This window comes from Aegilops tauschii, chromosome 7 (assembly GCF_002575655.3).
Source record: "Aegilops tauschii subsp. strangulata cultivar AL8/78 chromosome 7, Aet v6.0, whole genome shotgun sequence".
Classification (NCBI taxonomy): Eukaryota; Viridiplantae; Streptophyta; class Magnoliopsida; order Poales; family Poaceae; genus Aegilops; species Aegilops tauschii.
Genome location: NC_053041.3, coordinates 647,326,766 through 647,350,366, shown reverse-complemented (window position 1 = coordinate 647,350,366; position 23,601 = coordinate 647,326,766). Strand labels below are relative to the sequence as shown.

General features: G+C 45.2%; 1 protein-coding gene across 3 annotated transcripts; it reads right to left on the bottom strand.

The window, feature by feature from the left end:
• Positions 1–3,791: 3,791 nt before the first annotated feature.
• LOC109746070 (uncharacterized) lies at positions 3,792–14,114 on the bottom strand. 3 transcript variants are annotated; one of them, XM_020305184.4, is made up of 14 exons: positions 13,737–14,114; positions 12,829–13,467; positions 12,113–12,399; positions 11,108–11,395; positions 10,813–10,986; positions 9,343–10,303; positions 9,176–9,264; positions 8,651–8,755; positions 7,408–8,553; positions 6,004–6,711; positions 5,710–5,905; positions 4,919–5,590; positions 4,709–4,789; positions 3,792–4,171 (listed from the first exon to the last, which is right to left on the bottom strand). In XM_020305184.4, exons 2-13 carry the CDS (start codon positions 13,430–13,432, stop codon positions 4,713–4,715), a joined length of 5,307 nt encoding a protein of 1,768 aa, XP_020160773.1. In that variant the 5' UTR covers positions 13,433–13,467; positions 13,737–14,114; the 3' UTR covers positions 3,792–4,171; positions 4,709–4,712. The 3 variants fall into 3 exon arrangements, with proteins under 3 accessions (XP_020160773.1, XP_020160772.1, XP_045087116.1); XM_020305183.4 differs by having other exon boundaries at positions 4,709–5,590; XM_045231181.2 differs by lacking the exons at positions 3,792–4,171; positions 4,709–4,789 and having other exon boundaries at positions 4,947–5,346; positions 5,439–5,590.
• Positions 14,115–23,601: the final 9,487 nt, after the last annotated feature.

Below are 23,601 nucleotides of genomic sequence, written 5' to 3'. Positions count from 1 at the left end.
GTCTGCAAAATGTCTAAAACAAGAATTGTGCAAAAAAAACTTTGTCACCGATATTAAATTCTCGTTTATGAACTCTTTTATCATGCCATCATTTAGCAATTGACTCCTAGTGATTGTATCTCAAAGTATAATAAACAAGTTTGGGTCGATTCAATATGATGGTTCTTCTAACGTCATATTCTCAAATTTGTTTTAGGACTATCGTTACACTTCACGATATACTAAGATCCAGAAAACATGATCACAAACAATACTTGGGCTAGTTTTAGAGGCGGGTGAGGAATCTTATTTATCATTGCATATGAATTTTCCACTGAATCGCACATTCCAGAATCATAGGAGTTATAACATAGAATATAATCTTTTATTTATGAATATGGAAATATAATATTATTGTCTCTAGGGCATATTTTCAACAATTTTTATCTTCGTTTCTAAATAGCTAAGCATAGAGCAAGTTGTGGCAAAGTGGCACAGTTTGTCACCTGAAACATAAAAACAAAATTGGCACTGAAATTCTGTAAATCAGCAAAAAGTAGGAACGGCACAGAAGCACGCTATGATCTGGGTATATGATTTCTTAAATAAAGCAAAAAGGAATAGTTGCTTCTCACTATGCCAAACTAGACCTTACTTAATGGCTTTGGCAAGTCATTTTGATCATTCAGCATGTTGGTGCAAAAGCCCTAAAACTGCAATGTATAACATTTGATGAGGTGGTAGCTCATGATCTAATAGTATGTTTCTTGTTTGCCTCCTATACACACTGCATCACCCGGTAAATATACAACTTCTTCAACTATTATAACGCTAATAATATGATATTCACTAATTTGAAAGGCCACATTTGATCTTCCCTAATAATATGTTTGTCAAGGATATATAATTTAAAAGCTAAAGCAAATGTTCATTTGCAGCCTCTTTGGCTCATCAAGTCAGGAATGACAAATATGCAATCTTTTACGCAATCTCAATTTTTTGTCAGATTTTAAATTATACATGGCGTTGGCACTAGGGTTGCAGCAGCGTATCCACTCGCCGCACATCTGCAGGAGAAGCCCAGGCCGGATGTGTTGAACAGATTTGATGAGAGAGAGGAGACCTTGATGTTGGGTCGGAGCTCCGTGGATGCCGGCGTACCGAGAGAGAGAGAGAGAGAGAGAGAGAGAGAGAGAGAGAGAGAGAGAGAGAGCGGGGAGGAAGCGGTGGATCCCCTCCCTGCACGTGGATATGGAGAAGGACCTCGACAACGTCCCCGATCCAGAAGAGGTTGTGGAATGCGTAGAAAATAGAAAGAAAAAACGAAAAGTAGAAAGTCGAAAAAAAAAGTCGAAAAAACAGAAAAAAAAACTGTTTCATAAGGTTCTAGAACCATCCCAAAACCAGAAAAAGCTGACGGGCCGGCCCACATTGTATGTAGGGGATATGCAAAGCACACGTTTTTTGCCGTCTGTTATTTTTGCGGCAGACAGCAAAACTATATTGACTGACGGCAAAATCTTTGCCGTCATCTCGACAAAAGGCTGACGGCAAAGTATTCTTTGTCGACTTATCTTTGCCGTCTGAGTTTGCCGTCTGGATTTGGGTCTTTGCCGTCTGTAATCCACAGACGGCAAATTACCTGTTTCCTGTAATGACGCGCTCGGTCGCCACCCGGCGACCTATGCACCAAATAGGATCCCCGGTGGCGGCGGCGGAAAACCCTATTTGACACATTTTGGGTCAAATAGTCGGCGAAACGCACACACGAGGCGACCTAGCGAGCGATTTGGGACGGCCCATATGTAGCTTACGTACAACTTCCAGATTCTCGTTCAAGGAATCTTCTAAAGGATTCCCAGCCAGTTTAGAGTGGTTCTGGGAACCTTCTAGAAGGTTCCTAAACCGTTTTTTATTTTTTCATTTTTATTTTTCGTTTTTATTTTTCCTGGTTTTTCTTTTTCAGTTATTTTTCTTTTTTGTTTTCTTTTTAATTTCTTTAAATTTTCTTTTTTGCCAAATTTTCTGAAAATAAAAAATGTCTGTATTTCTTAAAATTGGTTCATTTTTCTAGATTTGGTTCCTGCATTTAAATTTTGTTCAGAAATTCCGAAAAAATTTAAGTATTTCAAATTTTTTTCCCTTCTTTCAAAAAATGTTCAACAATTCAGAAAAGATTAAAATTTCTGAAAATGTTTGCATTTTTAAATTTTGTTCACAAATTCAAAATATGTCAGAGGATTTCAGAAAATGTTCCTATTTTTGAAAATTATTAACAATTCAAAAAAAATTCATGTTTCCAATATTTGTTCACAAACTAAAAATATGATTGGGAAATTACATAAATGTTCGTGTTTTGCTAAAATTATTCATTATCATCTTTTCAGAAAATGTTCCTGTTTTGAAAATTTGTTCATAAATTAAAAAATTAATGTTTTCATAATTTGTTCGTAAATTGAAAACAAGTTTCGGAGAATTACATGAAATATTTTCCGTTTGAAAAAATATTCATAATTTCAGAAATTATTAGAGTTTTTCAATTTTGCTCCTGCTTTTTTTGAAAAATGTTTGTATTTTGAAAAAGTTGTTCATAGTTTCAAAAAAAATCGTTTTCAATTTTGTTCCTTTTTTACACTTGTTTTTTGATATTCCCAAAAAATGTTTGAAGTTTGTGAGCAAATTTGGAAAATGTTTATTTTTGTAAATATATTTACCTTTGTGAAAAAGAGAACCACATTCGAGATTTTGAAAAAATGTTTATTTACTTTCGCCGCCTATAGTTTTTATCAGCTGAGCTGGCATTTTAGACAAACAAGTCTATGGTTCAGTCACTTGAGGTCGTGTGTTCGATCCCACACACGGTCGTTTTTGCGAATATTTTGCGGGGCGCTTATAGGCGCCGGCGCACCGGCCGAAAGTTTCGGCCGGTCTGCCCGTAGCCGTTTGATCTGTATGTACAGCTGTCAGATTTGTCCTCACAAATAAAAAAAACGCCAGTCGTCGCCCCCTCACCGCCGAAGCTCGCTGCCCGGGGTTGCGTGAGCAACAGCCAAGATTCAACACTGTTCATGGATGTATCAGAAAAAACGCCAGTCGTAGCGAAAGAGAACGATAGTTGCAGCAAATTCATCGCCGCCGCCGTCGCGGGTCGCGCCTCCGCCATGATGGATGTAGCAAAATCCCTCACCGATAGTAGCAAATTCAAAAGACGGTTGCATCAAAAAAATCTTGCCGCCGTCGATGCTCGCCTGATGCTCGTAGTCAACGCTCGCAACAAAAACAACCTATGGTGGTAGCAAGAAAAGACTACGGTGGTAGCAAAAAATGCTTGCCGTCGAGGCTCGCCGCCGATGCTCGCCGTCGACGCTTGCAACAAAATTACCCCAAGGTAGCTCCGCGTCACCATCCGTTGGATCCTTTGAAAAATGATGGTTCCAGCAAAACTACGGTGGAAGCAAAGCTTCCCCCCCCACCCCCCCCCCCACCCCCCCCCCCGCGCTGCATCCCCTGCTCGTCTCCGCATTGGCGATTTCTCTGGTGTTTTGATTTGGGTGCTAGCTGTTGGCAAGAACTAATGTGAGATGAGGAAAGGAAGTTTTTTTTTTTGAGTAACGGATGAGGAAAGGAAGTGAATGAGTGGAGGAGAGCTTCCGTACGGGGTAAGGATAGAAAGGATGAGCAAGTGGTGGTGGGCCAGATGGGCTGCGCTGGCAACTGATGTGGGCACGCGGGCAAACGGGGTGGTCGTTTGATCAAAAAGAATTGCGCTTCTCACACGCGACCGGCCGAACGTTCCGCCGGCGCGCCGATTGGAAACGATTCCCTATTTTGCGAGCTGTTCATTGTATTTTACAGTTGCCGTTCGTTCGTTCTGAATTGATTAGAGTCAGCTCGTGGCATTGGCTAGCTGCGTGGTTCGATTCCCACCTAGCCCGCCGCTTTATGTTGACCTTAGATGGGCCGGCCCAGGTCAGACATCTCCTATGCGAAACATCGACAGCTTGCTTAGCTGGTCCAGGTCAGTCTTGACGATCGTCTACTCATGAGATTGACCAACACGAGAAAGTGTCCATCCCATGGAAGAAGCAAGCATGCAGTTGCATTACAGGTTACTCATGAGATTCACCAAAGCTTGCACGCGACCTTCTCTTGGAGCGAAGAGACGAGCCTCACTTTTGCTTGGTTTAGTCATCTATACAGCAAATGAATCTATCAGGCATCACCCATCACATGTGCATAATGTTTCTGAAAATTGATTATTCAAGAGGCACATCGCTTTGCTAAACAAAAAACGTGAATGATAGAGAAAAACTATGCTACAAGAAAACTACAGAAAATTGTAAATGATAGGGAAAAACAAGTAACACAAACTATGCTACAACAAAACTAACAAAGCAAAAGCAAACACCACTAATGAGCTACTTCACTTAGACTGAGACTCATGAGCTACTTCACTTAGCTAGTTCCTTACATGCAGAGGTATTCTCTTGACGATTAATAAATACACATGGCAGCTCATTGTGTACACTTAGCTAGTCACCTATACAGTTTAGTTGCAACTGAAATAAATGTATTTCTAACTATCAGTTTCGAATCGCATTATAGGTCTGTCAATTTCGAATCGCATTATAGGTCTGTTATTCATCTTTGTAATGCTGAGTGCTATCCTTGAGATCTCTAATTTTTCAAGCAACCTGTTACACTCAGTGTCAAGGAAATATGAACGTACCGGTCTATTCATCGTCAGATAGGCATACCACATCTACACGAGCGGCCACGCCAGGGGGATCATTGCGCAGCCCAAGCTTTCCTGTTAGCCATTCATCCAGCGATACTGAATCAGAGTCTGACTGTGGCGTGCCTGATGCGGAAGGGCCAACACCCCTACTTGGCAACACATTCAACGCAGCTGAGGCAACACTAGATGTCGTAGTCAAACCTCGCGGTGATGTTAGTGGCAGAACTGGACTTGGAACCGAAGATACGGGCGGCAGCAGGCGTGTTGGCTGTGAACTTGATGGCAGTAGTGGAACCTGCTGAATTTGATGTGAGCTTGATGGCCCCAATGGTGCAGGTACAGTGGGGTGTGAACTCGGGTGCAAGCTTGACAGTGATGGGTTCCCTGGGGGAACTGCCTGTGGGCATGATTGTCTTATATTTACTGGAGTCACAGGGGTAGACCGTGTCCTTGCAGACGTGCTCTCGAGCCAAATTGGAGGCTGCTGCTGATTTGCATGTGCCATCGAATGCACCTGTGGAGGCAACCTGTGCTGAAGATGAGGAGCAGGTGCATGTGTTACTTCACTCTGGACTCCAAAGTTTCCCCGTGGCAGAACTGGCGCGAGACCAGAAGTAGTTGATGTTGATCTGACAATGCTTTGTAGTACGGAGGGGTTAGGTGAAGATGGCAATGATGATGATGATGATGATGATGATGATGATGGTGATGGTTGATCGACCTGTAATGGTTGGACATGATGCATCTGCACTGGTGGTCGACCAGCTCTCAACGATGCAGTTGGTGATGCAGTCGATGCCGCCGCTGAAGGCCTCATGGGAACTTGCTGAGAAGCCTGTGGTCTCTGGTGATTTGGAGGGCTGTGGGCTCTAGCTGCAGATCAAAGTAATTAGATATTAGTGATAGAGATTTGGGACGGATGTTTGAAAATCATGTCAGCATATTCATTTAAAGGACATCAAATATGATTGCTTATAGTCAATACTCAGTACCATGCGCTCCAGAAGAAGATATGAATTTAGCCCGAAAATCGTCAGCTAGTGACTGGTTGAGGATAACTTTCTCACATAAATTATCAAGCGCCTTCCTTTGCTGAAGATGAGTGGAATCATTTTCTTCAAGTAACAAATTATACTTTTGTTTGACCTTCTCTATTTCCTGGCTACACTCGGTCATAAGTTGTGATTGCTGTCCATAAGTCAAAAAATAAGAACAAGATGAGAATCCCAGAACTGGTGTAAGAAGTTCACAACTAAGATATACATGAGCTAGAAGAAACAACAAACCTTTAGTTTGTGGGCTTTATTACGTGAGTCAATGTATAACCGTAATCTGTGCAACTCATTTTTCAGTGGTTCATCACCAACTGGTGGATGATTAAACACCATTGGAGCCCCCAGAAAGAGTTGTGCTGAAGAACCCGGGGCAGCCTCGGGTTGATGACTTGGTTGACACTGATAAGGGCTTGTTCTTTCAAGCGGAATACTGGACAGTGGAACCGATGGCAAACACTGAGATGATGGTACACCAGAAAGTAGGCTTGATTGTTCTACATCTCTTTGTGAAAGCACAGTTGGCACCATATTTGGTTGTGCGGACTGAATTGTCAGATCCGTCGGAGTAGAAAGTTCCCTGGATGCTGATGGTTGCATTTCAGCTTGCAAAGTCTGTGCTGGTGTTATACCAGAACGGTCTACTTGTTCTGCCTCTCTTCGTAGAAGTGGTGCTGGTGCTACAATTGGTTCGGCAGACAGCATTACAAGATTGGCCTCAGCTTCAACTTCCTTAGACATTTGCAAGGAAGCCTGGCTGGGCACAGGAGCGAGAGTCTGTGATTCCGGTGGATCTGCCTGAGTAGTGTCTCCATTGCCGGTGTTAACTTCCATTTCAGCATCTCCTAAACGTCGGTCAGTCTCTCCCGGTAATGGTTGCGAACCCACACCACTCTGTTGCTCAACATGTTCGGTCCTTCTATTGTCACCACTTGAAGATTCCTGATATATGTTACAGGTACATATGATTAGTGTCATATAGGATACTAATAATAAAACAGTCAAAAGGAATACTGGTGTAACCATAATGTAATAAAGTACCATGAACTGGAACACGGAGACCATGTGCTCAGAACTGACTCTAATGGAAAGATAAGTGCTGCATCAACTGGGATGTCCACTATTTGGAAGTACGTTCAAGTAAATGGATACACAGAGTCACAGATGCTCATAGATGAGCCTACTAAACATTTATTTTCCTTTCGTTATATTGCAAAATACAAAGAACTTAAATGGGTAATCTACAAACCGTAAAACATGACATAGTATGAAAGGAAACATACTACATACAGTTCCACCTTGTATGACTAGTGTACTGTACAGACCATGATGAGCAAGTAACTATGCTCACATTGCTACGCTGAAAGAGCAAAAACAACACATCCTAGATGAGCCTACTAAACATCTCCTTTCCTTTTCGCTATATCACAAAGGAAAAGGTTTCTGAAAAATCTACAATCCATAAAACAAGACATGAAACTTGAATGAAAGCTTCAATGTGTTATGATCTTACATAAATTGACTGCAAATTAAGTTGGAAGTTTCTGTAAAAAAAAGTTAAGCTGACAGTTCCTACATATAGATATTAAGCTTATAGAATAACTAGTAAGTATAAGACCTGATTAATCCATGCCCTACCTGATCAATAGAATTATCAATTGCAGGACTAGAATTTAATTGTCGTTGAACAGACAGAGATGCCCCTCCTTGCGAGTCGATGCAATCAAAACTATTGCTGATCATGTTCTCTGTCAAACCAATACCTTCTGATGCTAGCCTTCCTTCACTGTGGATAAAAACTTCAGCAGAACCATTTCTCGCTGCTTCTGCATTGATAACATCAGATGGAATCACACCACGAACCAATGTAACTTCCATCGCTGAGGTTCCGTGCAAAGACTGCGGACAGTTTGCCAAAGTAGCTGTATCAACACAGGAGCTAAAATGGCTGAATTCCTCAATAGCAAAGCCTGAATCTGGTAAACAAATACTTTGATCAAAAGTATGATCTAATTGGCCAGATTTTGCTTTGTCAAGGAAATCTTCCTTCAACTGCAACTCCTTAGTCCACACCTTTGATTGCTGCCAGTCAAGCTTCTCACGTTGGTACCTCATGTGCTTCAGAAACGCACATAGTAGCATAGTAAACCATACAACTATTAGCTTCGTTTGACCACCTCTGTCCTCTGGATCAGCTTGAGACCTACGAACATGTTCCACAACTATTCTGCATGCTTCTCTCAGTTTCACCACTCCCTTGTGCCTGTGCATGTCAAACATTGCCACCTCGTTTGCTTGTTTATCATGGATATTCTTTTCTCTCAAGGAGAAAACCATGTCAACCAAATTAATTCTTTTCTCTCTGATTCTATTAAGAAGTACATCCTTTGATAAATGCTGCTTTGCATGAATCTCTGGAACAGATAGCAGTTCCTTGACTTCCTTCTCTCCTGGTACGATAGCCTCAATCACTAAATTATGTGAATCCTCTTGGTGTGATTCGTTCCCACCAACAGATGCTGCCTGCTCAGGGATTGATTTGCCATTTCCATATTTAGTTGAGGTCTCCTGCTGATATGGTGATATGTTCTTTACTGAAATTGATTGATTATTCTCGCCTGTTCCGCGTACTCTATGTGAGAACTCCTTCTTTAGGATCCTTAGCTTGTTATAAACCAACTCAGCGAGAGTTTCACTGCACTCATATTTCAAGTGTTTTTCAGCAAGGGCCAGTGATTCTCTATGATTAACCTGATGCCTTGAGAGAGAAGCAGCACGCCAGCACTGAAATAAAGCATGCAAAGAAGGAAAACATTCATCAAGAACAGCAACATTTAACATTGAACATGTAGTGCAAAATTACAGAAGGCTCTTCTCTAACCAGTGCAATGTTGAATGCATGCAATATGTGCTTTGGCTCCACACTGACTTGGTGATTCTTCAAAGTATAATGAAGAAGTTCATCACATAAACATTGAACACTTCCCTGCACAACATGTTACCGTTCCATCAAAGAATCCAATCAGCTAAAATAGCAAATGATGAGTATATGAAATCATGTGTCTTCATGAATTTTAACCTCACTGGAATGGTAGGGTGAATTACGTTTTGATAACTTGTCTGTGTATTTATTTACTACACATAATGTATTGATGTACAGAATGCTGCACTCTTCAGTTTAGGCACAGTTTATGATTGTTGATCAATTACAGACAACCAAACATTTTACTTCTCGTTGGGATGTATTTGGTTCTTAATATTGTTCTTACAGAACTTTCAATACTGTCAAATTAGGTTACTAGTTCTGACCAAAGGAATATATTGGCAAAAAACTATCACTAGGTATTTGTGACACAGCAAGAATTAAAACATCAACAGAACAATGAGGTCGTTACATTCAGCATACCGGTAGTTCAAACAATTCATATAGCTTTGATAGCTCTGGCTTCAATTTGATGTGAAGACCTTTTTGTGTGTCCTGAAGATGTTCCACCCCTACAAAATGGACTCTGTTAGAACAGTGCATTATGTGCATGAAAAACAGAGCTAATAATTACAGTTACAGCAGTATACCTTGTTCCTGCCACGTGTGGTCAACTGATATTTGATGACGACTAGATGTAGTATTAATTTCAGGCAATATTGAGTCCTTATCTTCGCCAGCTAAAACATTTGCAGATGAATCCAAGGTTCCAGCAATTTTTCTACGTTTGGTACTGGCCTCATCGGCAGGAATGTTCCCTTCTTCCATGTTTTGTATCTTTCTACGGCTTCTTTGTGCCGGCTCAGTTATATACTGCCAACGAGGAGACTTCCCATCTAGCAAATTTACCCAGAATTTTGGCAGATCACTATCAGGTGCAGATATCCCGCCCCTCTCACCTACTACAACAGTATCTCTAGAATAAAAAGGTCCATTCAGACGAGCTTGTGAAATGGCTGCATTGCTCATCTCAGTGCTGGGATCATTTTTCGTGGACAACTTCATTAAGTACTCCTGAAGTACTTTATCCATGAACAGTTTTTCAGCACCAAAATCATTGCTTAAATATGCATCATTTTTTAGCTCTTCGAGTCTGCTGAATTGAAATGATGCACCCCAACTAAGCAGAGAATGGCTCAGGATAGGCGTTATATTCTGGCCATTGCTATCAAGAATATGATCATGCTTTGCAAGTATAAGAGCCTTTTCCTCCAATGTGCAAGATGAATACAGACGAAAAATGGGCACACATTCAGATTGTGACTCTATGCTGATCCTCTGGAGGACTCTCAAGTCATTTGTGGGATTCCAATCACTACAATATATGATGATGACATCAACTGAAGATAGTTTAATGCTTGGGAGACATGCACGACTATCAATCAAGAAAATAAACCGGCCCTTAGTCGTGTCATTGAACATACTCATTGCACCCTGTTTCTTTGATACAGCGAGACCACGCTCCAGGCGTTCATATGACTCGAAACCATATCTTTGACGGACAAAATCATCCAAAATGTCACCCATTGGGTTGCCAGCCCCACCACAGGACTGCACACAGAAGAAAGAAACGTCATATTGCACTGGTAAGCTTGGGAAACCTTTCCAAAAGATCATGATATTTAATTCTAACAATGATGAATCAGAAACTACCCAAACAATGAGCTTAATAAGGGATATACCTGTCAGCAATTAAAATGTACCAAAACATGTTTTTTTTAACCGATGCCAAGATGTTAGAACATGTGCTTGCAAAATGTTGTTTCTGAAGTGAACCGTATGTGGATTGTACCAAAGAAAGATAAATTTCAGAATCAAGACAACGAGGGAAACCCAGACCCTGAGGAGGGTCAGAGATGCCTCCTTAAAACTAAAGGATTGAGCATGAACTTATTTCAGGATGAGCCATCTCTAATAGGGACAAACCTAGAACTTCAAATATTTTGGAACAGAGGAAGTAGTAATGAATCACACATAACAGGCATTACTACATAAATTGGGCCAAAATTAAATAATGGAAGCAAGAGATTATTTGAGGCATGGTACCACAAAACGCTCACCTGGGTAAGGATAAGAACTCTCTGCCCTTTTCCCTTGATTTCTCGGAGCATTTTGTCAAGAAGCAGTAGCTTGCCACTCGCACGCACTCCAATATCTAGGATATCAGTTACTGGGTAGCCCTTGGTAAGTGAGGTTTGGAGCATTGCATCTACTAGATAAGGGTGGTCGCAGCACTGTTGCATGATAAGATCAGTAAAGACAGTTAGCTATGCACAATGAGTACCACTGCAGATTCCGTCTCTCCCTACTGTGAAAAGAAGGTATCATGCATGCTCAGAAATTTTAACAGCTAACCTTCCGGAGGGATACAAGAATGTTGCGAAGAGCACCAACACTGTCAGTTTTTGAATGTGATCGAAGCGCTGGTGAGTTTGAAAGTAAGGTATAACAGTACATTTCTAGTTGCACTCGTGAAAGGCAAGCAGGAACCCAATACTCCACAAATTTTGATGAGTCCGCTTTCCGGCCCATTGCAGTGTGAAGTGCGAACTCTGAACAGTCATGAGTTGGCTCTCTAGCATCCATTGCAGGACTGCTTTCAGCCACAATATTTTGCGAGCACAGATCAGCAGTCATATGTGCCTGTACAAGAATTGATAATGTAACCAAGTCCTTTGATACAGATGGTAGGATGACAAGAGAAAGAAAAGCAACATTGCAAATAACAAGCCAACATACTGAAGCAGCAAGGATGTTACAAAAAATCAAGCATATGCTCAAGTTGCTAAAAGGAAACTATACAAAGTATTATGTCAGGTGAACACTGCGTCCTGCATAAATTGCACTCCCTCCGTCGCAAATTAGTTGTCTTCGATTTGTCTAGATACGGATGTATCTAGACATGTTTTAGTAAGACAACTAATTTGGGACGGAGGTAATACTATAATAAAGTAAGAAGCTCAAGACGTTATACGAGATAATGCAGGTGCAAATAAAGAACGTTTTGATGTATTACTGGAACATGTGTTTAGTTATTTACTCCTATTTTGCTACTCGAGACTTACGACCTATAAAGGATGAAGGAAAATAACAATGATACTTACAACAATGCTTTGTGATAATGTAAGGTCAAGAGTTGTAATAATTTAAGCCCAAGAGGTGATATGTGATATGGAACAACGAAAGAACATATTAATCTATTACCAGAATATGGTATTTAATTCTAATTTGCTACTCTGGGGTTAAGACCTGCAAAGTATGAAGGCAGAGAGGACTGGTACTTACAGCAACGCCTTGATTTCATAATGAGTATAATTAAAAAAACAAGAACTCAAAAGAATAGAAGATGGTTGAGCAAACCTCTGAAATGGGAGCAGATATTTCAACATCAGTTTTTGACCCATCTGTCTCCAATATCACCTCAGGAGCTTCACACTGAGCAGATTTTTCAACATCACTTTTCAACCCATCTGTCTCCAATATCACCTCGGGAGGTTCACACTGGCCAGAAGTATAGCCTTCCAGACAATTATTGACGACTTGACTTAAATGTGCCTTGTCATCTTCTTCATGTGCGCCACTTTCTTCATACCTCAAAACAGAGCCATTGTCTTCCGCGTCCACCATGGAAGCATTTCCTTCGTAGCCTTTAAAAGTAGCAGCAGGGAATACATCACCAAAGATAGATGAAGGGATGAAGTCATTGGAATGAAAAGAATTGACATGCCAAAATTTCATTGATAACAAGCTATACAAGGCTATTAAAATGTTAAGTCAGTTATTTCAATACGAGTGCTTTGCATGGAACGTCCTGCGTTGTTTTTAGAGCATGCAGCAAGCTAGTAATAATTCATCCTAACCGAATCTGTCACGAGAATATGTTAAGCATTACATCTTCAGCTATCTAAGATGAACCTACATCATATGCAGCAAACAGCAAAGTCTTGGAGATGGGTGTTTGCAACAAACAGACCAACTGTGATAATGAAACAGGCAAACTAAACTGTGACTATCATCCCAGTTGATTGGACAAGCAAAACATGCGTTCAAAATCACAGGGAAATCAAGTTAAGTACCAGGGGATTTTTCATATTCTTCAGAAGATGTCTTGAAGAGACTTGTATAGCTCTTTGCAGTTAGCCTTTTCTGCTTCTTCAATGACCTGGTACCACTCTCGGAAGCATCATCATGCTTATGCTTTGCTGAGTTGTGTTCATCAATTTGTCCATTTACGGTTTTGTCGGGAGTAGCCACTGGACTAGGAACTCCATTTGAATCATTTGAAGCGGTCGAAGCTGAAACGGTACTTTTCTTTATTCTGTCGGACGTTCTTGGGGTACCAGCCTTCATTGTCGGCCCTTTTAGCTTCTTTGGCGACGATTTCGGGGTATCAGGCGTGCTGGGGTTGCTCCTGCCCCTCGTAGATTTCTGCGAAACCGGTGTGGAGGCAGAACTGACGGTGGTTGTCCCAACGGGGTTCTTTCCTCTTGTTTCTCGGTTCGACCTCCTGAGGTTTGGCTTCTGCTCATCGCTTGTTTCACGCGTGGACGAGCTTCTAGACTCCCTTCCACCGGCAGACGAGGTGGAGGTGGATGCAGACTTGGCGATGGCGCTGCCTTTCCTTGCACTGGCGTCCCCTGCCCCCTCATTGTTCGCCCCTCCTGACCGGGTGTTGGCCATCCGCTTGAGTAGAATCAACGCATCAGGCAGGGCACCTGGAATGTCGCAATTAGAAGCAAAGGGGGGTCAGAAATTAGGCAAACTGGCTCCCTGAAATGTACTCTGAAATCATGGATCAATGCATCGCACACGAACGGAAATAGCAAACAACTCATCACAATTCTCTAGCAAAAAAAAAAGCCCAGATGTTTTCTCCTCCAATCGTGCAATATCAGCAAACCCACAGCTTGAGCAGCAAGCATTCCCTCATGGCACAGGGGCATGTAGTACTACAGTACATCACAAAAGTTGGGGGTTTTTTTACCTCAGGGCCGAACTGCTGCGGGGTCGAGCCGGCGGGCGCAGGGAGGCCGGGTAAGAGAAGAGGGGCAGCGAAGGCGGTGCCGGGGTGGAGCTTCTGCGGCGGCCCGTCGCCTCGGCCGAGCTCCTGCGGCGGCCGGCCGGCCGGTCACTGTGGCCGAGGCAGATGGGGGTAGGGGGCGGAGCGGAGCGGAAGGCAATGGAGGTGGGTGAGGGGGTGGAGGGGGCCGACGGGGTTCTTGAGGCGGCGACGCGGGAGCGCGCCGGTGGGCGGCTGCCGGACGGCGGAGGCGGAGGAGAACCCTAGAAATCGGGGCTGCCTGGTCTGTCGCCGGGTCGGGGATCGGGGCTCGGTTCAGCTTGGACAGTGGCAAACGTGTGTAATTTCATCGCAACTCGGGGGGTAAAGACGGCTGGCCAGGGAAGCACCTCCATGCGCATGCATGTGTTTTAAAAAAAACATTTAGATTTGTAATTGTCAGGAAAATGAAAATTGCTGACGGCACAAAAACAACAGGTACTTGAAATGTCATCGTGGAGTAGAACGGACAATGATTATGGCGTGGGAGGAGAAGGGGTGAAGCGTCGGCAGTAGTCCCGGCCATCTCAGGCCCGGCCCTGTCGGCCCACCCAGGCCCGGCCCTAAAATCTAGGGCCTAGGCCCGATGGGCTTGCCCATGGGCCGGGCTTGGGCCTGAGTTTTGAGCCCACCCGCAGGGCCTGGACGGGCTTGGGCTTGGCATATTGGTATTTTAAGGAAGAGGCTCGGCCCACGGCCCTAAGCCCTAAGGGCTTTTCAGGGCTTTTTACCAGATGGGCCGGGCTTGGGCTTGAAAAGTAGGCCCGATGGTAGGGCATGGGAGGGCCTGGGCCTCAGTTTTTGGCCATGGGCTTTTTTAGGCCCGGCCCATGGCTAGATATAGTCGGCAGTGAGGACCTAAGCTAAGGCATATAACAAACCCATGTAGAGGGTCATGAGTCGGTACATCCTCAACCCAAGGGCATATGCACTCATTTTCTGAAAAATGCATTTTAAACATGTTTTAAAATGTTGAAAAATTCAAAAGAAAATTTCATGCATACATGTTGGCAAATGTGTGTGCGCGACACAAAGTTTTGTGAAAAAATGTCTTTTTTGTTTTGCCTCCGGAAAAGACAAATTGCGGTGCTTCTGAATAGCGTTTTACGACATATTTTTGTCTTCTTTTCACAGGCCATAAAAAAAGATTTTTTTTCGTGAAACTTTATACACGCACATACAACATGAAGACGTATGCGTGCAACCTTTTTCAGTTTTTTTTAGCATTCAGGAATGTGTTTTTCAAAGTGGGTTCATATGTATCCAGGTTCATCAATGCACTTTCCGGCTCTTCAACCCCTTTTCTTTTTATAATATATGATACGCATGCTTGTGCGTATTCGAGAAAAGAAAAACTAAGGCATCACGACAGCTCTAGGGCACGACGGTGGTAGATTTTAGAGCCGCGAGTTGGGTTCAACCTTTGTCCAAGAGGAATAGGAAACAAGGTAGGGAGATACATTCATGGCTAAGTTCACATACATGAGTAGTGCATCGCCATGAGGCGTGGGGGTGTCTTGGCCACCATTGTTGAGCCCGCGCATGGTGACGCTCAAGGGCCGCGTCGGGGACGTTATGCCGTCTGTCTTCATCAACTCGTTCCCCATCCCGGTAGGACGCCACTAGTGTGGGCACCTCGTGGAACCTGCGAACCATGGCAAAGTTGGCACGTGGCGCCGCACTACGTCACATGTCGCACGTGAGGTAGATGCTTGATAAGGACAAGGTGGTGCAGGTTGTGGGCCACCTATCACCACTTTTGGCTCCTTCATGCTGCGATTGCTCGAAAAAAAATTCAATAAGGGTGTCAACCTTGCTAGCATTACTAGTTGTATAAGATAATTAAACGACAAAATGGTAAATGATTTTTTTATCTTGTTGGAGCAAAATATAACTGAAAACAAAAGTGTGCATGAAAGTTGCTGGAAGGTGATTCTTATGTTAAAAATGGATCGAGGTTCATAGGTTAGCCAAGTGTGTCTCTTAAACAAATAAGAATGTGGTAAGTAACATAACCATGTGAAAAACCGCAGAATGGAATATTTTTCATGTCCAAGCCAAATATATACGATGTGTTGACATTATACAAGCAGTACATCCACAAATCTATATACAATAGGAACAATAAAGGTGTTCATTGTCATAACAGATTAATGATTAATTTAACACACATATGAATCCAAATTAGGATATGGTATTAATTACAATGAGATGAATGGAGGGATTGGTGACAAGGATGTGGATGACGCTAATGATGAAGATTGATGTCATAGTCTCCTTGATTGGGGTGATGGCGTGGCGGTGCCCTTTGGTGGATTCCCCCTTCGGATCATGATTGGAGGTATTGATGATGATGATGATGGAGGGCGTGAGTTTTTTAGAATCTGGTTCGTGGTTCTGGTCTCTTTCTTCTCCGTGTGTGAAATCTGAACACACGGGGTTGAAGTAGTCGACAAGGTGGCAGCAGCATCATATGGTACGAGCATGGATGCTCGTACCGCACGTCGTCCTTAATGCCTGCGTAGCTAGTTTTTTTCGCACGTGATCTTCTCTCAATAGGGGAGTTTTTTTTTGAGTGGTGACCGCATGTCATTAATGTGGGCGGCAGACGGACGGACAGACGACCATCGTGTCATTTGAACGCGGAGCAGTCGCGTGCACCGGGAAGCGTCGCGGGTGGCTCTCTCTCGGCCGACGCGCCACTTCAATGCGGACGCCGGTGAGCGGTCACGTCCGCTCTTGGTGGGCATGAATGCTGGCACTGACGCTCTGGAGCGGCGCTGATCGTTTCGGGCGGGAGACGCGCGGGCGAGGGAGGGGCTTTGGGTGGGCCAAGACGGTCAGAAGCGGCCTTGGGTGCTGTCCGGACGCCTGCAAAGCCCCCCACACACGTTTGTCTCCGGTTTACGGAAGAAAGTACGTCTGAACCGCCCTACGGACCGATACAGGCCCGCATTGGATGGCACAACACGTCCAGACCGCTCGATCCGGACGGAAGCAGACGGTTTGAGGGTCACCGTTGGAGTTGCCCTTAGGGCCTCTTTGATTCATAGGATTTTGAAAATGTAGAGATAGGAAAAGTATAGGATTGGGGTGGCATGTCAACTTGAATCCTATAGGATTAGCGAGGAGTGTTTGATGTTACATGAAAAACAAAGGAAATGTAAAAAGAGGTTGGAGTGGATCTTAGGTTTTCCATAAAATGTAGTACAAAAGATTTCATAGGAAAAATTCCTATGGGATCCAATCCTATGAATCAAAGGGCCAACATAGGAAAAATTCGTAAGGATTTCAATTCTCTAGAATTCCTTTGAATCAAAGGAGCCCTTAGTAGTTAGTGTCTTTTTTTTTCAGGTTCTGGACTTGCCATGATTTTGACCATCTTCCCTCCAGGAGTATTTAACCAAAAACTACCACAATTCATGGAAACGTGTCGAAAAACTATCACTTTACGATTTTGTGCCAAAAACTACCACTTTTGTCCTAATCTGTTGCTAAAACCTACCAAGTGTGAAAACTGCTCGCTTTGGCTCGTTTATGATAGTGTGGCCCATATGTCAGGACGGAAAAAGTCAGCACCGTTAACTTTGCCGTCATCGTAGAAAGAGATCGAAACGGCGGCGGCCTTCACCGGAGGCGGAGAAGATGAAGTACTATGGCGGTGCGGCCGCATCTGGAGGAGACGGCGCGACCTGCAGACAGCGCTCCGGTGCGAGCAGGGCGGCAGGGAGGTCCGAGAGAGGCGGACTCGGGGCGGCCTCTGCCGGATCTGGCGACGACGAGGCTGGACGGTGATGGGGAGGTTTGCCAGCGGCGAGCCCCGGGACGGCAGCCGCTCGGGGCGAGGCCATGGCGACAGGCGGCACGGGGCGGTTCGCTGGGCGGCAGGGCTACGCCAGGGAGGTGAGGCTGCAGGATCCGGTCGCAGTGGGGTCGGCGACTGCCGGCGGTGCTCCGGTGACCACTGCAGCGGGCCAGGGGAGACGAGCGGGGGGCGCGGGCGTGGCGGGAGCTTGGGTCCGCGGGTGGCTACGAGGACAGGCGATCACGGGCGTTAACGGCTGGCCATGAGCGCTTTGCCACGCTGGCACCTAAACAGTGGGGTGGGGCAGTCAGATTCGGGTTTAACCCAGACAAAGCGAGCAGTTTTCACACTTGGTAGTTTTTAGCAACAGATTAGGACAAAAGTGGTAGTTTTTGGCACAAAATCGTAAAGTGGTAGTTTCTCGACATGTTTCCATGAATTGTCGTAGTTTTTGGTTAAATACTCTCCCTCCAGCCATTCAATGTTGTTTGTTAGAGTAGTCATTATGGTATACGACTTCTAGTCCAAGTCAGTTTTGTACCCCTACCCCAAGCCGGTTTGTACCCTCTTATATACTCTTATATGCCGCACCAAATCATCAATAAGCAACAGTTTTATTCAGCTTTCATGGTATCAGATACCGGTCCCAGGGTTTAGGGTATGGCTCCGCCAATGCCACCGCCGCCGCCGCCGCCCGGCTACTTCGAGCGCCGGGCCGCACTCATCGCCAAGGCTGCCAACGCCGCGGCCGCTTCTCTCTCGGCCCTCACCATAGCTCCACAAAACTACCCTGCACCCATCCTCGCCGCACCAATATCTCTTGCTGACACAATCTCCGACGTCAGCCCCTACATCCCCATAGTTCTTGATCTCGCCGCCCACAACTACTACCATTGGAGACATCTCTTAGATCTCCACCTCGGCCGCTGCAACCTGCGCTCGCATGTCGCCGCCAACTATCTTCCCCGCCCCGACGATTCGCAATGGTTGAAAGACGATCTCGCGATCGTCCAGTGGTTCTACACCCGCATCACCACCGAAATCTTCAACATGCTCGATCACGACGGCGCCACCGCTGCTAACATCTGGCACTCCCTCCGTCAGCTCTTCCAAAGCAATACCGACGCTCGGAAAAACGCTCTCCACACCGAGCTTCGCAATATGGTGCAAGGAGACGCCCTGGTGAACCTGTTCTGCCAGCGCGTTAGGACCATTGGTGATGAGCTCCGCGAACTCGGCGATACAGTTAGCGACTCACAGCTAATCAATATCGTCGTCGTCGGCCTCAGCGAAGACTTTGACAAGCAAGCCTCGTTCATACCGATGATACGGCCCCCTCCTACCTTCGCTGAAGTTCGTTCCTTGCTACAACTCGCGGCGGAAACACAAGCTCGCAAGGACTCTCGCCCCAAGGTCTTTCATGCTGCGGCTCATCCTCCTCTGCCGTCTACACCAGCGCCGCCTTCCAGGCCGGCTCCTGCCGCCGGGCCGTCCGCATCGTCATCTGTTCAACCGCCCCCAGGCTGGCGTCCTAGTCCGAACTACCGCGGCAAAAACCCTATCTACAGGCCGCCGTCGACTCGTTCGGTTCCGCCTACGACATCACCAGCACCGAGTCCTGCACCACCCACCAGTGCTCCATCTGCGGTTGCATGGCGGCCTCCTCATGATCCTTGGACGGGGCTTGTTCAAGCATGGCCCATGCCCTGGTCCGCTCCGTCCACCCTCGGTGCTCCGCCGGCATACTCAGGTGCCTGGCAACCCGGCCTTCGGCCGCCTACTGGTGCTCCCGGGGTTCTCAACCCTCGACAGCCGGCCAATGCCTATCACGCCGCCCCGACGTATGCTCCTTATGGTCATTACAGCACCGACGGCGCCGCCTATTACACACCTCAGCCGGCCGTGCTCCCGACGCCACCCCCACCACAGCCGGCCAATGCCTACTAGACTCCCCAGCCGGCCCTACTGCCTTCACCATCGTATCCGCCGGCACTGCTTCCGACGCCACCCTCACCTGCGACGCCGAGCTGGGATCAAGCTGGCTTTCTCCAGGCCATGAATAACTTTGCTGCACAAGGAAACTCAGGTACGGATTGGATCTTTGATTCAGGGGCCTCTAGTCATATGTCTGCATCTAGTAATTGGTTATCTTCTTGCACTAAATCTCCTTTCCCTTCCATTATCCTTGGAGATGGATCATCTATTCCTATATATTGTGTTGGTCAGGCTCAAGTTCCCTCTTCCACCAAACCTCTTTTACTTCGCGATGTTCTAGTTGCACCCGCCCTCATTAAAAATCTTATCTCTGTTCGCCAATTTACTTGCGACAATCTAGTTTCGGCTGAATTTGACCCTTTTGGTTTATCTGTGAAGGATTACCTGACCAAGGCCGAGATCGCTCGCTTCAATAGCTCCGGTGATCTTTAGTCTCTTAATGGAGTTCCTGCCGCCACCCCTCCAACATCCATGCTGGCCTCCGTCGATCTCTGGCATCGTCGCTTGGGCCATCCCAACCCCGCCGTCTTAGCTTCTATGCTTAGTGAATTTACCATACCATGTAATAGGGACTCTCATAATTCTGTGTTTTGCGAGTCTTGTCAATTAGGCAAACATGTGCGTCTTCCCTTTAGTTCCTCTAGTTCTTGTAGAACTTATCCCTTTGAATTAATACATTGTGATTTATGGACCTCTCCCATTGCAAGTGTTTCGGGTTTTAAATACTACCTTGTTATCCTAGATGATTTCACCCACTTTGTCTGGACTTTTCCTCTACGCAACAAATCCGAGGTCCATTCTCTTTTCCTTAATTTTCAACGCTATGTGTCTGTTCACTTCTTCCTCCCAATTCGCTTTATCCAATGTGACAATGGTCGCGAGTTTGATAACATTAAAAATCGTACTTTCTTCTTACAACATGGCATCCTGCTTAGGTTCTCATGTCCCTACACCTCCCCTCAAAATGGTAAAGCAGAACGCTCTCTTCGCACCCTCAATGATATAGTTCGCACTCTCCTCATTCAATCATCTATGCCTCCCAAGTTTTGGGCTGAAGCCCTACACATGGCCACCTTCCTTCTAAATATTCGACCTTCCAAAACTAAACCCAACACTACTCCCTATTATTCCCTCTTTCTTTCCCATCCCGACTACTCCGCGGTTCGTGTTTTCGGTTGTCTCTGTTTTCCCAATGCCTACGCCACTTCTGCAAATAAATTGTCACCACGCTCTATCCCATGTGCTTTTCTCGGCTTCTCTGACGAGCACAAAGGCTATCGCTGTCTCGACCTTCACACCGGACACGTTCATGTCTCTCGTCATGTCACGTTTGCTGAGCACATTTTTCCTTTCTCACAACGCACTACTACACCATCCAACACCCCTAGCTCCGCAAACACCCCCTCTCCCCGTCCTTTCCAACTATATACTCCCCTACCTGTCGAACACAACTTATCACCACCACCATTAACACCCACCATAGCCAATCCCAACCATACACTCACCCCACCCGAGACGTCCCCAACACCCCCGACCCCTGCTCCCTCCCCAACACCCCCGGCCCCTACTCCCACTCCACCACCCAGCCCTGCTCCCACTCCACTACCCAGCCCTACTCCTTCGTCCGACTCTTCCGCTGCGCCGGACTCACCAGTACCCACCTTACCCCCTCGTGCTATTCCTACAGCAGCCCCGATTAATGATCATCGCATGCGTACTAGGGCCAAATCAGGATTTCATCAACCCCAAGACCGCCTAAACCTTCATACCTCCGTATCTCTCACTTCTCTTCCAAAGAATTACAAAACTGCTCTACTTGATCCCAATTGGGCCGCTGCCATGCAAGAAGAATATAATGCTTTACTTCAAAACAACACCTGGCAACTTGTTCCTCGTCCTCCCAATACAAATATTGTTTCTGGCAAATGGATTTTTCGCCAAAAGTTCCACTCCGATGGGAGCCTCTCACGATATAAAGCCAGGTGGGTTTGTCGTGGCTTTTCTCAGCAGCAAGGAATTGATTACGAAGAAACCTTCTCTCCTGTTGTTAAACCTAGCACCATTCACACCGTTCTTAGTGTTGCTGTCTCCTCTTCATGGCCCATTCACCAACTTGATGTTAAAAATGCTTTCCTCCATGGTTCCCTTCAAGAAACTGTCTACTGCCAGCAACCTCTGGGTTTTGAAAATCCATCCTTTCCAACTCATGTATGTCTTCTTCAGAAATCTCTCTACGGTCTTAAACAGGCCCCACGAGCTTGGTTTCAACGCTTCTCCTCCTTCATTCAAACAATAGGCTTCACTCCATCTCTCTCCGACACCTCTCTTTTTGTGTATCATCAAACTTCTGACACTGCCTATTTACTTCTCTATGTAGATGATATCATTCTTACCGCCTCCTCTCAAAAGTTCTTAGATCATATTGTCTCTCTTCTTAGATCTGAATTTTCTATGACTGACCTAGGACTCCTTCATCATTTCTTAGGCATTGCTGTTGTTCGAGATTCCTCCAGCCTTTTTCTTTCCCAACGCCAGTATATTCTTGATCTTCTTAATCGTGCTGGTATGCTTGACTGTCAATCATCTCGCACTCCTGTCGATACTAGTTTTAAACTTTCGGCTACCGGTGAACCCTTTTCCGATCCTACTCTCTATCGTAGCCTAACAGGTGCTCTCCAATATCTCACCATTACTCGTCCTGAAATCTCTTTTGCTGTTCAACAAGCATGTCTCTATATGCATGATCCCCGGGTTCCTCACTATAATCATGTTAAACGCATTCTTCGGTATTTAAAAGGAACTCTCAATCATGGTCTCCACCTCAATAATTCTTCTCCAAACTCGCTTACCGCATACTCTGATGCAGACTGGGCTGGTTGTCCTGACACTCGAAGGCCCACTTCCGGTTTTTGTGTTTTTCTTGGTAACAATTTGATTTCTTGGTCTTCGAAAAGACAGGTTACAGTCTCACGTTCGTCGGCCGAGGCTGAGTATCGCGCTGTGGCACATGCCGTTGCAGATACAATCTGGATTCGGCAGTTACTCTCCGAGCTACACAGGCCTATTGAGCAGGCCACTATTGTCTACTGTGACAACATATCAGCAGTCTACATGACCAGCAATCCAGTTCAACACCGACGCACAAAGCATATTGAGATTGATATTCATTTTGTTCGTGAAAAGGTTGCTCTTGGTCAGGTTCGGGTGCTTCATGTTCCCTCTACGGCTCAGTTTGCTGACATTTTCACCAAGGCACTGCCTACTAAGCCGTTTCAAGATATCTGTTTCAGTCTCAATGTCGTTGAGCCTGCCGTTGATACTGCGGGGGGATGTTAGAGTAGTCATTATGGTATACGACTTCTAGTCCAAGTCAGTTTTGTACCCCTACCCCAAGTCGGTTTGTACCCTCTTATATACTCTTGTATGCCGCACCAAATCATCAATAAGCAACAGTTTTATTCAGCTTTCATTGTTGTCCTTAGACACTTCTCTCCTGCTCTTCTTTCTAACAAGTATTCCCTCCCTCCCAAAACGTATTACACTATGGGATACGGCGTAATTAAGCAAAAACGAACGGCCCGGCTGCGGAGCACATAGCAGGGTGGTGCTCTATCTTTTTTATAGGAAAATTAGGTAGTGGGTCACAGCAATTTAGAAATGATGGATTTTTATATAAGAGTAATGCGTTCTTGTTGTGTGGTGCCTAGAAAACAACCTAGCTGCAGGCTCCATTTGGTGCCATGCCATGATGGAGCCATTTTTAACAATACAAGAGGAATAAAGAAATTTGTTGGCCGACATGACAGCAGCTCCTAACTTGATTTAGTCGTTGCAGGCCCTCCACTACGCATAAAATAAACCAATCTTTTAGAAAAGCAATAATCACCCCTGATCATCTCAGCGTCGGAATCATGTCGGCGGCTGACTGTTCCTCTAGCCAGGTTGCATCTGATGTCGACATAAATTTGTTTTTCCATGCCATGGATAGAT